This window comes from Nematolebias whitei, chromosome 6, assembly GCF_014905685.2.
Source record: "Nematolebias whitei isolate Nwh7 chromosome 6, NemWhi1, whole genome shotgun sequence".
NCBI classification, from domain to species: Eukaryota; Metazoa; Chordata; class Actinopteri; order Cyprinodontiformes; family Rivulidae; genus Nematolebias; species Nematolebias whitei.
This window is the reverse complement of record NC_056503.1, coordinates 31,117,513-31,132,182: the sequence shown is the minus strand read 5'-3', so window position 1 is coordinate 31,132,182 and position 14,670 is coordinate 31,117,513. Positions and strand designations below refer to the sequence as shown.

The 14,670-nt window shown below is 40.1% G+C and overlaps 1 protein-coding gene across 1 annotated transcript in view; it reads left to right on the top strand.

Annotated features, from left to right (window-relative positions):
* Positions 1 to 7,175: 7,175 nt before the first annotated feature.
* calm3a (calmodulin 3a (phosphorylase kinase, delta)) overlaps positions 7,176 to 14,670 on the top strand; it is a 31,019-nt gene continuing 23,524 nt past the window's right edge. The window contains exons 1-4 of the mRNA XM_037677507.1: positions 7,176 to 7,393; positions 10,527 to 10,557; positions 10,992 to 11,135; positions 11,403 to 11,509. Coding sequence (XP_037533435.1) covers positions 7,391 to 7,393; positions 10,527 to 10,557; positions 10,992 to 11,135; positions 11,403 to 11,509 — 285 coding nt within the window. The 5' untranslated portion in view covers positions 7,176 to 7,390. The remainder of the gene's footprint in view (positions 7,394 to 10,526; positions 10,558 to 10,991; positions 11,136 to 11,402; positions 11,510 to 14,670) is intronic.

Below are 14,670 nucleotides of genomic sequence, written 5' to 3'. Positions count from 1 at the left end.
CGGTGCAGCTGGCATTAACTGACCTCCAGAAGAAGCTGTGTCAGCACTAATGGCTCATCAGGGTAAGAGACAAACGGGGACCAAATGTTCCTATTTTCCTCACACCTGATAAGATAACATCGATGGAGGTACTTGTGATGTTCTGAATGAAAATCCTCATGTTTGGATGACCACAAGCACTTTAGAGCAGGAGTGAGCAAACTTTGTCCGTGAGAGAGCCAAATTCAAAATCTATCAGAGGACTTGGGCCAAATGCAATAATGTAATACATGAAATGCAAATACATCTTTAAAGTCCATTTATTTATTAGTTATTTAATCTTACATTCTGTCTAAAGAACATTATAGAACACAAAATAAGTCATATGTAAGAAATCAAAACAAATATTGAAACTTTGGCATTTCAGTATAATTATATGCAGCGCATAATGTAAAAAATGCATGCCCAACAGCAACACAACTTAACAGCAACAATAATTTGAACATAAACAGTCCCATATATACGGTAGTCAGTGGGCTAACTTTTCCATCTAACATTAAGGTCAATGGGTTGAATGACTGAAAACCCAGTGATTCTTGAAAAGCAATTTTAATTTAGGAATGAGGACTGCTTGGCGGGCCAACTTTGGCCTGTGGGCCCCACTTTGAGCACCTTTGTTTTAAAGGTTCAGATGAAATATATCAGATTGTACAAACCGGACTCCAAAAAAGTTGGGACACTAAACAAATTGTGAATAAAAACTGAATGCAATGATGTGGAGATGGCAAATGTCAATATTTTATTTGTAAAATGACATCAAAAGTTTAATGAGTAAATAACATTTTAAAGGAAAAATATGTTGATTCAAAATTTCAGTGTCAACAAATCCCAAAAAAGTTGGGACAAGTAGCAATAAGTGGCTGGAAAAAGGAAATTGAGCATAGAACGAACAGCTGGAAGACCAATTAACACTAATTAGGTCAATTGACAACATGATTGGGTATAAAAAGAGCTTCTCAGAGTGTCAGTGTCTCTCAGAAGCCAAGATGGTAAGAGGATCACCAATTCCACCATTGTTGCGCAGAAAGATAGTGCAACAATACCAGAATGGTGTTACCCAGTGTAAAATAGCAAAGACTTTTAAGTTATCATCATCAACCGTGCATAACATCATCAAAAGATTCAGAGAATCTGGAACAATCGCTGTGCGTAAGGGTCAAGGCCGTAAAACTCTACTGGATGCTCGTGATCTCCGGGCCCTTAAACGTCACTGCACCTCAAACAGGAATGCCACTGTCAAGGAAATAACAGAATGGGCTCAGGAATACTTCCAGAAAGCATTGTCAGTGAACACAATCCACCGTGCCATCCGCCGTTGCCAGATGAAACTCTACAGTGCAAAGAGGAAGCCATTTCTAAGCAAACTCCACAAGCTCAGACGTTTGCACTGGGCCAGGGGTCATTTAAAATGGAGTGTGGCAAAATGGAAGACTGTTGTGTGGTCAGATGAGTCACGATTTGAAGTTCTTTATGGAACACTGGGACGCCATGTCATCCGGACCAAAGAGGACAAGGATAGCCCAAGTTGTTATCAATGCTCCGTTCAGAAGCCTGCATCACTGATGGTATGGTGTTGCATGAGCGCTTGTGGCAGGGGCAGCTTGCATGTCTGGAAAGGCACCATTAATGCAGAGAACTATGTTCAGGTTCTAGAACAACATGCGCCCATCTAGACGTCATCTCTTTCAGGGAAGACCCTGCATTTTTCAACACGATAATGCCTGACCACATTCTGCAGCAATCACAACATCATGGCTACGTAGGAGAAGGATCCAGGTACTGAAATGGCCAGACTGCAGTCCAGATCTTTCACCCATAGAGAACATTTGGCGCATCATAAAGAGGAAGGTGCGACAAAGAAGGCCCAAGACGATTGAACAGTTAGAGGCCTGTATTAGACATGAATGGGAGAACATTCCTATTTCTAAACTTGAGAAACTGGTCTCCTCTGTCCCCAGACGTCTGTTGAGTGTTGTAAGAAGAACGGGGGATGCCCCACAGTGGTAAAAATGGACTTTTCCCAACTTTTTTGGGATTTGTTGACGCCATGAAATTTGTAAACAACAGATTTTTCCCTTAAAATGATACATTCTCTCAGTTTAAACTTTTGATCTGTGATTTGTGTTTTATTCTGAATAAAATATTAGATGTTGGCACCTCGCAGCATGGTGGCGCAACTGGTAGAGCTGCTGCCTCTCAGCGAGCAGGTCCCTGGTTCAAACCCCGGTCCAGGGGCCTTTCTGGGTGGAGTTTGCATGTTCTCTCCGTGCATGCGTGGGTTTTCTCCGGGTGCTCCGGTTTCCTCCCACAGTCCAAAAACATGCATGTTAGGCTGATTGGTAACTCTAAATTGTCCCTAGGTGTGAATGAGAGAGTGAATGGTTGTTTGTCTCGTTTGTCTCTATGTGGCCCTGTGATGGACTTGCGACCCGTCCAGGGTGTACCCCGCCCCTCGCACAGTGATTGCTGGACATGGGCACCAGCGACCCCGGTGACCCAAAATGGAATAAACGGGTAAAGAAAATGGATGGATGGATGAATGTTGGCACCTCCACATCATTGCATTCAGTTGTTATTCACAATTTGTTTAGTGTCCCAACTTCTTTGGAATCCAGTTGGTAGTTTTGTAAGTTAGAGACTGATAATGTTCCACCCAAGAAGCAGCTTCTGGGGCTGAGAGCCTTACACAACAGTGCAAAATATTCTGGTTCAAATATTGTTGAAATAAAATGTCTATGTGTTAAATGTTTACAGTTTTCTAGATTTGGGACTTATCTATTGAGTTATAGCTCAGAGCTTTTGTATGTATGCAAAAGCTTTATGTAATATGCAAAACTGGATCATTTTCCTCAATAAATAAATGACCAAGTATAATGTTTTTGTCTCATTTGTTTAACTGGGTTATCTACTTTTAGGGTTTGTGTGAAAATCTGATGATGATTAGGTTATAGTTATGCAGAAATACAGAAATTTCTAAAAGGTTTGCAAACTTTCAAACACCACTGTATATGTTGTGACATAAAATTATGCTTAAAATGTATTAAAAATGTTGACGTCCCCACATGTAACCATCTGGAAAGTGCATGTAGGATAATGCAGTTCAATGTTTTATATTTTTTCTTCTTCTTCTTTCGGCTGCTCCCTTCTTTTAGGGTTTGTCAAAGCAAACTAACTCACACGAAGACTTGGCAATTATATTTACCACAGATTTTCCTGACTCAACCACAGACCACCGAGCTACCACAGCCCTCTGTGTGGAGCAGAGAGCTGCTGTCTAGGGTGCATGGGGGGAGCAGATGGTGGGGGTTAAGAGCCTTGCTCAAGGGCCCAGAGTAGGGCAAGCTAGGGTGGAGGCAGGTGTGCATGGGTTCACCTATCCAACCCACATTTTGATGTTGTCGATACGGGGAGTTGTCCCACAGGCCCACCTTCTCTAACCTCTGCGCCACCACTCCCCACATAATGCACTTCTAATACACTCTGCAATTTTAATTTATCTACAAAACCCAAAGACAAATGTGTTTCAAGCATTACGTGTTAGTGTGGACCATTGATCAGTTCCCAATAACGTTTTAAACATGAACTTGTATGATCATGTATGATCAAGCATGTTATTGTAGAGGTTCAAGTACGTCACACTGTGCAGGCAAAAATGACGTCATGAAGGTAAATAACTCAGTGTCTTAATAAAACAGGTGCAGAAAATAAAGGGAAAAGTTCTTAAGTTTGACCTTAACTCAGTACGTTGTCAATTTAATATTTTGACATTTTTATCTACTGTGACCAGCATTTTGAACTTATTTAACCAAATAAAAAATAAAAAAACAAGAAAATGAGTTGTAAATGTTTCCTTTTTCACTAGTTGTTTATTAAACTAATAATAAATAATAATAATAAACTAGTTATTTATTGAACTTAAACGTAAACTAGTTGCTGTACTTATTTATTTACTAGTTGTTGGGGTTTTTTTGTTTGTTTTTTTTCCTCACATGTTGCAGAAAATCAACAACGCAAACTGCTTCTGGGATATTCTTCCTAAACAGCGTAAACAAGTAGTTCTCCATTTTCACCACAAGAGGGAGCCATTTGCTTTTGTTTAAATAGAACGCCACATGAGACTGGTTTCAGTAAAGTGTAGAGTAATTCGAGAGCTCTAAACCAGTCAAGCATTTGATCTGCTTCATCCAACTTCCTGTTGGTTATCAGATTAATATTGATGTTTGTCAGTGCAGCTTTTTTAATCAGGCACAACATGAGCTTATTGTTGTAATAATACATATATTTTTCAGGATTATATTTTGCAACTATAAGCCCCAAAATTATTATCTTCACTGTATTTGAAACTCTTTTTATATTTGTCTGTTTTGTACATTTTTGGTAAAATAAACAAAGACTACCACTTCATCAATGTTATATTTTCTGCTTAGGACATGTTTTAATTAAAAAGCAGTGAAATATAATTCTGCATTATATCTTTTCTTCATACTTTATTTTAATTGTAGCTGGTTTATTCTGAAAGTCTACTACATGTAATGTGATTTATCTAAGCTGTCTCTGTTTTGTTTTGCTTTGTGTTTTCATTTTAAACTGAAAGCACTGAGCTCTGTAAAATAAGTTCCTTTACAGTTGTGTACATCAAGTCATAAACAAATTCTCTCAGAAAAATATATTTATCGTTAAATCAATAAACTAAAGCAACAACGCCATCAGGTCAGTTATCGTCATAGGATGAGTTGACAGGACATCATTGGAAGATTTATTATGATAAACCATTGAATAGATCTTTATGAGGAGGAATAAATCATATATTTTTGCTCAACTGCCTGAATATACGTTCATTCATTCAACCTTTATTTACACAAGTTAATCCCATTGAGCCTCGAGGACTTATTTACAAGTTGGAGATGTGCAGGTGAGCAGTGGCGCTTCTTGTTGTTTCTGCGACTGACTTTGACCTCTGACCTGTCTGCAAGTCATGGGGAACTTTATACGTACTGTATACTTTATACGTACTGTATACTTTATACGTACTGTATACTTTATATAGATATAAGGAAAATAAACAAGTGGGAGATGGACAGAATGTTGTGTCTTTAGGAGAGCAGCACAGTGGCACAGTGGTTAGAGCTGTTGCCTCTCATAAAAATGGTCGCAGGTTTGCATCCAGGATTTAAAGCCTTTTTAAATGGAGTTTCCTTGTACTCTCAGCACATCAGTGAGTTTTCTCCGAGTACTCCAGTTTCCTCCCACTTACCAAAAGCATGCATGTTAGGTTAACTGGTAATTCTAATTGTCCCAAAGGGGAGCATGTGAGTGTGTTTTTTTGTTTGTCTCTGTGTCCTTGTGATGGACTTGTGACATGTTCAGGATGCACCATGCTTTTTGCAGTGACTGCTGGAGACACCAGATCACCCCGTGGGGAGCTGGGAACAGAGAAGCAGGTAAAGAAACTAGATGAACGTCTTTAGGAAGTGGAGGGTGGCTGTTTTCCAGAAAAGACGTGAGAGATTTATCCTTCAGTCGATCATCTTCTGGGTGTCCAGCTGATGATACCAGAATCAGTGGTGCTAAAATACAATTTAAGCATTAATTTTTTTATGGATTGAAGTAAAGAAATAGAAACAAACTCTGGCTTTGTGACGTCAAAAGAAAAGAATATGTAAATTTGGTTCATTGCTAAGTTGTCTGTTATGCGTAGAAACACAGCACTTATTTATCCCTTGAGTTCTGCCTGTTTTTGAAAGACAAAAAAAAAGAAGTATTTCTCTAGAAATAATTAGGTAATGGACTATAAATGTGTGAGGAAAGTATAGTCATTAAATTACAGAAATGCCCCAGAAAACCACTGCCCCAGGACCACTTTAAAATATTACTAGAAAGTCTAGAAACAAAATGGAAAGAAGTGAGCATCCATGAATAAAAGGTTTTGCACAATACTGTGCAGAGAGTAGGAACTGTGGCTTGTCTTTGCAAAAAGGAAGAACATAATAATTCAATGAATATGTGTTGCTTTATGTATGCATGATACGTAACTTTATTCAGTTTGCATTTCCTGTGAAAATGCAGTGTGAATCCTTATTGCTGAATGATTTTTGCTAAAAGCTGCTGAAAACGTTTTCATCATTAAACTATTAAAGTGAGTTGAATTGAAACAGCTGACATTTGCTGAACTCTGGAAAATAAAAGTGGAAGGCAGCAGAAAAACAGCAGAAATTTGTAGAAATAGCTGAATAGAACAGAAATGAGATTAAGGTGAAATTGGCAGACAGAGGGTTAGATGATATGGATTCATGTGGATAAAGTTAGAGGACATGGAGGTAGATGGAGTGAGGAGAGAGGATGCAGGAGACAGAGATGGAGGAGGATGACGAGTCACCGTGGTGACCCCCTGAAGAGGGAAAAGCCGAAAGAAGAAGTCAGAGATAGGCTGATCAGATTACAACAATTCAGCAATTAGGATTTTTTTTTTAAGAAACTGGAATTAGCAGGGGAAAAAAAACTACAGTTAGCCAAACAGTTGCTAAAAAGCAAAAACAACAAGCTGAAATGATCCAAAACAGGCTGAATAAAGCAAAAGGTTCATTTTTTAGAAATATCACAAATGACACAAAAAAAATGCAGAAAAAAAAAATACTAAAAACAGATTTTGAAAAATCTAAAAAATAACTGGACAAGCAGGGAGGAGGGATGGATTTAACAGAAAGAAGCTGAAAGGAGCATGAAAAGCAGAGATTAGCAGAAAGAAGCTAAAAGAAAACTAAAGAAAGCTGGAATTTGCACAGCTAAAAGCAGCAGAAAATAAGATGAAATAAGCTGAAAGGATCTGATATTCACACAAAGAAGCTGAATAAAGCTGAAATGAGCAGCAAAAGGCTGTAAACAGCACAAAGGGTTTGAAGGATGTGGATGCTCCATTCGTTTTCAATGAGTAAAACGTCCGCAAAAGCTAAATATTTCAAAAAGTAACCATTGCACAAATACCTAAAAGTCCTAGCAAGAAGGTCCTGAACGTTTTCATGTACGAATTGTTGAAATAGCACACAAACAAAACGAGTTACGTGTCGAAAAACGAGCGGAAGAGAAATGGATCTCTATAATGATGTAGGACATCCGCGGAGGGATACGGTTTTGACAGACCGACGCACACCTCGGTGTAGCTGCTAGATTGAGGTTTCCGGGCAACTCGGCAAAAGCTCAGCACGTCCGCACGCATTCCCTGAACCGTAGATTCATTTTATTTCTCTTCCGTGGTCTGATATAGTTTAATTTAAACTGTTTCAGCAAAATAACCCGCTCTTGGGTAAATAAATCTTTTGGCATCGTTCGCAGAGTTTAAACAGCCAGCGGGACAATGGTGAGTAGCGAGCTAACATCATGTGCGCAGCCATGCTAAAGCTAACAGGCTAATCGCTGCATTCAGTCATACGTGTTGACGTATAGCCTCTGATAACCTTTTAATAAGACAAACTAAAACAGTTCGACCTGGATTTTGCTTGTTAATGTTTAAAGGCACGAGTGAGCGCTCGTGTAACGTTTTATTTTCACTTGACTTCATTTTGCATCAGCAAGCAGCTAACGGCGGACAACCATTTTCTTCAGTATAAATAGTTTTCAGCTGTGCAGCAAAGTGACATTTGAGAGGAAACACGCCGACAGTTTTGTCGATATTCGACACCAAACATTTGCTGGTTTGCAATGCGCGGTTGTAACGCACACGCGTCAAGGTTTGTAGCATTCTTTTTATTTAATTATTCCGTTTTCGTTTGCTTTGTGGGCGTGGTGCTGTTTTGAAAGGGGATGCTGTGTAAAAATAGACCCTCCAGGGTGAAATAATCCGCGTCGGTAATCCTACATTAAATACATCAACGCTGCGGGGGGAAATGACCTAACAACCATTTTGTCTTTCCACATAATCGGGGATGGCTTTGACCGTAGTTTTGACATGCGCAACAAGCGCAAAACAAAATGGTTATAATCTCTGCGGAGTGGGATTACATAATAATCCAGGTAGCAGCTTGCCGCTCAGGTTTAGTTGCAGGAGCTGCAACATTTTTGGTCATGCCACCTCCCCTCGGTTACGTATTGCGCCACAACGTGAAACCCGCATTCTGCTTCTGCTGGATGACACCCACCCCGCATTGAACCAAAACATGCACGGTGCAGCAGCCTGACGTGCACGCAGTGCATCCTCCAAAATGGGCACAGTTAAAAGAAATGTCTCTCAACTTGGAGCATGTTGCAGATGATTTAAAACCTCTTGCATGAGGACAGTGAAATTCATGATAACCGCCTGTTTTTATGATCTGTTTTTGACAGCGCTCAGAGCTGACACTGCTTGCTTCAGCACCATAAAGATCTTTGGGCTCTTGACAAGAGTGGATACTCTGCGGTCTTTCGTACCCCCTCCTCCTCCCCCCTCGCCCAAGCCAACAGGGTGACTCGTTGAATTTGAGTGGAAGAACACATGGCGTTACCGACACCTCGGGCGAGAGCAAACGTTAGCTTTAATCTCCTTGGTCTGGGGAGAAAAAAAGTACAGAGTTGTTGTAAATGTGACCCGTACTGATGAAATGAGTCACAACGAGGATGTTATTTACAAATTCTCCATCTCGAAAGCATCGAAATGAGACGTTTTGGTGATTTGTCACCTGGCAACAAGCTAGTTTTGTTTATGAGCGTGCTGGTATGAAAACTTACTTTTTATTGGTCTGGAGCGATTTAATATTTAATTTTTTTTTTATTTTATTTTATTTTTTTTTTTTAAGGAGTCCTCAATCTTCATAATGATGCCAAACATTATACAAAGGGATTTCCCTGCGCTATGGAAGAAAATGTGGTCAATTTCAAAGGAAATTAAGATTATTATTGACAACAGACCTGTCGAACTTTGTTTTAAATGCAGATTGTGAAGAATATATCTTATTATAGTTAAGACAACTACATGGCGTCTTTAAGGACTCATTTTTGCACAAATCTGAGTTATGGTAAAAATCTGCAGCCTGTGATCATTTTGACTCGTTTCATCAGCAGCTTAAGAGGAAGTGAAAACACTAGGGGTGCACCGATTGCAGTTTTCTGGCTGATCACCGATCTCTAAAAAGTCTGACCTGCCAATTCTGATTTTGTCCGATACCGATTTTGTTCTATAAGCAACACTGTCAGGTGTTGTAAGGTCACAATGCACCTTCAATGTCCTATCTTATTTTATTGAAAAACATAACCCTTGAACAAACTTGTTTTAACTGGCATGAGGTTGTGCTCTGAAATATAAATGAAGTTTAGACAATTGTTGTTAAAACCACAAAAATTGCTTTCTTATGCAAGTACCGGCTGATTTCCCAGAATTAAGGAAATCTGGTCTGATAAATTGTCCGGCTGATTTATCGGTGCTCCCCTAGAAAACACTGAATATTAATTTCCAAAGAATTTGCTTTCCAGCTCCAGGAGTTTACTGTAACGTCACCTACAGAATAACCTTGAAATCGGTGGTTTTTGCTTTAGCTGGTCTTCATTGTTGAACCAGTATCAGTCCTGAATGGTGCAGAGACTGTAGGGGTTTCTTTTCTGTAGCAGTAGCCTCACAGTGACCCGAGGCACACGAAGGACCACATACAGACACAAAGCGACAGTCTTAACAACAGTTGGCCGTTGGCTCAGAGTTTTAACTGAGCCAAACATTTTGTTCAATAAAATGGCCACAAAGAGGTTGTTAGTCGCTGTAATATTCAGTGTGCTACATTGGCGACCCTGTTCGTGTCTCCCTAATTATAGCAGGCATGTGTATTTCAGGCTGCGGAGAATATAAACCCGTCCCTCATCACACTTTCTTTGCAGCCTAAAGTGGGCATGTTGTCAGGCTCACACCGGCCGACTAAGACTTCACATCCTTACTCAGACATGGGTGACAATGTGTGAAGTATTTCTGCTCACATCTTTGCATACAATACAATAGAAAGCTCCAACAAATATTGTGCCCTTTATAGTTTTGCTAATAAAGGTCAGTGAAGTGTAATCACATAATGGCTTTGAATGTTTAAAGACCCACTTGTTGGAGAGGTCAGCGCTGATGCTGCCTGCGTGTTTTGAATGAGTTTGCCTGAAGCACATTTGCATCGGTCCAGGTTGTGTACAGAGTGGAGCCTGGCTTTCATTAGGTCTGCAGAGAATTTGAGCCCATTATTTATTGTATTAAAGATTTAATTTCACCTTTTGTTTTTTGGTGCATGAATAATTCCTGACAGATGGTCTGGTTGTTGCTTCTTAACAAACGCAGGAGAATCAACTGTTGGCTTTCAGCAGATTTATTTCTCTTGGCTTATTTTCTTCTGCTGCCATCACACATTAAGTTTACAAAAACAACCATTTTTATTTTCTGTTTTACATGTTGTCAAAACCAATTTATCAAGTTATTTCAGCTTTGAATCGTCGTTTAAAACCAGATTTTTCTTGCATGTCTGTGCTTCATTGGTGTGTTGTACTTTCAACAGGCCGATCAGCTGACCGAGGAGCAGATTGCTGGTGAGCGCATACCTTAACTATGTTTGGCTTGTTGTATCTTTAGCAGCACATTAATTCACCTCCAGATTTGACAAACTTTGAGACCTTTCAAAGATTAAAGGAACCAGAAGTCAGAGCGGTAGTTGTTTGTTGAAGAATGGTTCTGGTTCTGGACATAATAAACCAATAATCATTCTTTAAGTTGTTTAAATAAAACGTCCAGTCACATAAAAAAAATCTGAGCCACATTTACGTAAACAGTTAAAACGTGCGTACAGTTATTTTCTAACATTTGAATGTTCACACTTTGTGCAGCTATAAAACAAAGTCTGTCGTTTGTTTTTTTTGTTTGTTTGTTTTTTACTTTTCGTTCATGTCAGGTGACTTAAAAATGTAAATGTTTAATACAGCTAAGGCTCGTGCCAACTGATTGCAGTATTTCTGTTAATGTGCAGAGTTCAAGGAGGCGTTCTCACTGTTCGATAAGGATGGTGACGGTACCATTACCACTAAGGAGCTTGGTACCGTGATGCGCTCTTTGGGTCAGAACCCGACTGAGGCCGAACTGCAGGACATGATCAACGAGGTAGATGCAGACGGTGAGGACAAAAAATTAATACAATTATCTTTTTTTTAATTAATTTATTTATTTGTTTTAGTGACTCTTCTAGATGTTCTTTCCACACCAGGCTAAACAATTTGTTCTTCTAGGTACATAATTTTGTAAATCAAAAGAAAAGTCGCCAAATAAAATAAGTTGCTTTGTGTGAAGTTGCATCAATTTTGATTGATACATTTTTTTATGAAATTGATGACCAAAGTCAAATAAACTTCCTAACTTGTTTAAATTTGTCGTGACTTTATAGGAAACGGTACGATTGATTTTCCTGAGTTCTTGACCATGATGGCCAGGAAGATGAAGGATACAGACAGTGAAGAGGAGATCAGAGAAGCTTTCAGGGTCTTCGACAAGGTAAGGGAGATATTAGTTATTACTATGTCTCCATAGGTGTGGGGGAAGTGTACCTGTGTCCCTCGAATTGGACCAGAACCGAACCGAGGTGGCTGTGGGGGAATTCGTCTTCTACAGAGCCGGTCTCAGCTTCAGTGAGCAGCCCGTTACTTTTACTGAAAGACGATCCACCTCCGTGGAGTCGCTGTGTTCACCTGGAGGAGACGCTCCGGTGCTTTGAAGCACAGCCGGACCGGAGCAGAACCGCGCTGCCGGACCGGAGCAGAACCGCGCTGCCAGACTGGGCCGCCGGACCGGAGCAGAACCGGGCTAGGGATATCTTCAGCCTCTTCGTCTCTCGTGCTTGGAGCGCCGGAGCCGAACGGAGCAGAACCGGACCGGACCAGTTGCCGACTTCAGCCTCAGCCTCTCCGGTCAGTCTCGCTTTTCACCGGGGGTGCCCCGTGCTGTCGGGTGCTGAGAAGCGGAGGAGCAGCGTGAAGGAGCGGGTCTGCGTGGTGCTCGAGTGAAGTTCGGAGTTTGTATCGGAGTTGCTCAGGCCTCCATCCAAACTCACCTGGATAATAATTAATTTTATTCCGGATCACGCTGATGGCCCCTGTTGACCTGAAACGAGCTAGGATCATGTCTTTCTCGTCAGGAGGATTTTCTGGCAGCTCGCTCTGCTATTTGCTGCGAATTATCTGTTTCTGTTTCGGCCTGTTGATTCTGGATCCAGCTTCTGTTTCTCATGGGAGCATCCATCCATCCATCTTCACAGGGGGGCCGGAGCCCCCCTCAGCCTGACTCAAACTGCAGTTGGGCCACCTCATCGGGTTTGTTTGCCCATTTGAACTGTGACGTTTTATGGTCTCAAACTTTTCTGCATCATTCATATTACTGTCACTATTTTCAGTTCTCAGATTATCTGGAGTCACTGAATCTTGTTAATACACCTGAATCTGTCCATCACTGCAACTTTCACTGTTTTTGGGTTCTGAATGATCACGTCTTCATTAATGTTTCTCATGGTTCGATTATGGGGGCTAATTGTCACACTGTTAACTCCTGTAATTACACATCAGTCACAAAAAACTCGAGAAAATGTCTGATAATAATGTTGTTACTGCTCTCAGGGATTCAGCCTAACCCTGGACCCCCGACTAATTATAGCACACCAATTGACTTTAAAAATGCCTCTGGGCTTCATTTTCTGCATGTAAACGCTCGTAGCCTTCTGAAAAAACTTGATGCTGTGAAATTCCTGGTCAGTTCTTCTGGGGCTGACTGAACAAATCTGTAATGAATAATGACGTGGCAATCAATGGATTTAACATCTACCGCTGTGATCGTCAAAAAAGGTGGGGTGGAGTCATTATTTACATTAGAGATTCTCTGGTTTCAAGTCTTGTCTTCCAAAACAATTCCAAACCAGTTTGAAGCCTTATCTGTAAACATCACCTTGAATGGAGGCCAGGTTTTAACTGTAGTCTGCTGCTATCGCCCACCCTCAGCTTCTCCTGAGGCATTAAATGCCATCAAGGAATTCCTTGGTAATTTAAAATTCACAGAGGTCTTTTTGGCTGGAGATCTCAACATTGATTGGTGTAAGTCGACCCCCCTCTGTGACAAATTCAAGGAATGTTGCTTGTCTTTTAATTTAACCCAACTGATTAACTCCCCCACTAGATTAAATAAAAGCCATCCTGAAAATTCCTCCATCTTAGACCTGTTTCTAACTAATATGCCTCACAAATTCCCTGGTACAGGTGTATTTGCTGATCTTTTGAGTGATCATTGTGTAGTATGACAATATAGGGAAATATATATGCATACTTTTCACGAGTTCCTCATCTTTCTGACTGTGTAATGTCGTGCATTGAATTTAACAGAAATGTAACGAGAGACGTTATTTATCTTTGACCCATCAAAATGAATGCGGTCATTTATTTTCAGAATCAAAGTTTAACATCAAACATTTACATTAATTTGGCAAAATATGAAAATAATAACAGACAAGTTTCACAGAAAAGGGACATCGATCACTCGGCGGTGATCGAGGACTTTGCTTCAGATATTTCTAAAATATCTGTACTGATTTTATGAGAAAGAGGAGAGTTTTAAGATGAAATGGAGATTTATCTTACAGAGAAATATGTGAGGGAATTAATCTGTTTGACCAGAAATTGCACGCTCCATCAGATATCAGCTTGCCCACGGTACACTTGGTCGAAAATAGAACCATCTACCTTGATGATGAACTCAGCGTCGGTGTAGGTTCCTTTCTGACTCTTTTCAGCGTCTCCGTGAGAACTACCAAACCCTCGGGGAGTCGTACGTGGTTTTCAAACAGAAATTATAATCCCAAAACGTCTCTGGATCATCCTGAATGCGTTTGCACCCAAGAACCATGAACTCCTTTCATTCTTCAGAACTTCTCAGACTCTAACAGAATCTTTCAACTCCAGCAACTCTCTAGTTCTTCATCTCCTCAGCCTCTGGAACTATCAGACTCCAGACTCTCCGGAATTCTCCTGAATTCCGAATTCTCCTGAATTCTCTGAATTCCCTGCATGAACTGGGAAGTTGCCACATTTTAAATGGGTCGACTTCCGGTTCATTTGAGAGCTTTTGATTGGTCGATGGACCAGAAATAGAGGTGTGGTTTGTGATGTAAGATGTTATCATAAGTCAAGGATTGTTTTCAACATACAGAAAAGATTATTGCAGACGACCAGACTTCGTGGAGTCTCACGCTGTTATATCTTCTCAAATAGTAAAACATGACATTTCTTCTCAGTAAACATTTTAGTTGACCGAAAACCGACCTTTAACATACTTACATTACTTGGCTCATTTCAGACAGAGAATCAAGAAATGCATATTAACCTGATTTCTTCTTTGAATGAGGAATAAAAATCATTACTTACTGTTTATGTAAAATAAAAATGAGTAATTCTCTTCAACCTGTAAGCATTGAATGGAACTAACACAATTTGATTATCAAACATTTGTAAAACAGTAAATGATTATAGAGAATTGTCTTTTCTGCTTGATTAATTCAAGAAAGAAAGTCACCAGATGGCTCAGACTGTATTCAGATCAATGAAATAACAGTCCCTGTCCATCTGATAGATTTGAGGTCATCAGGGTCAGATCAGGGTCAGATCAGGTTCACTACA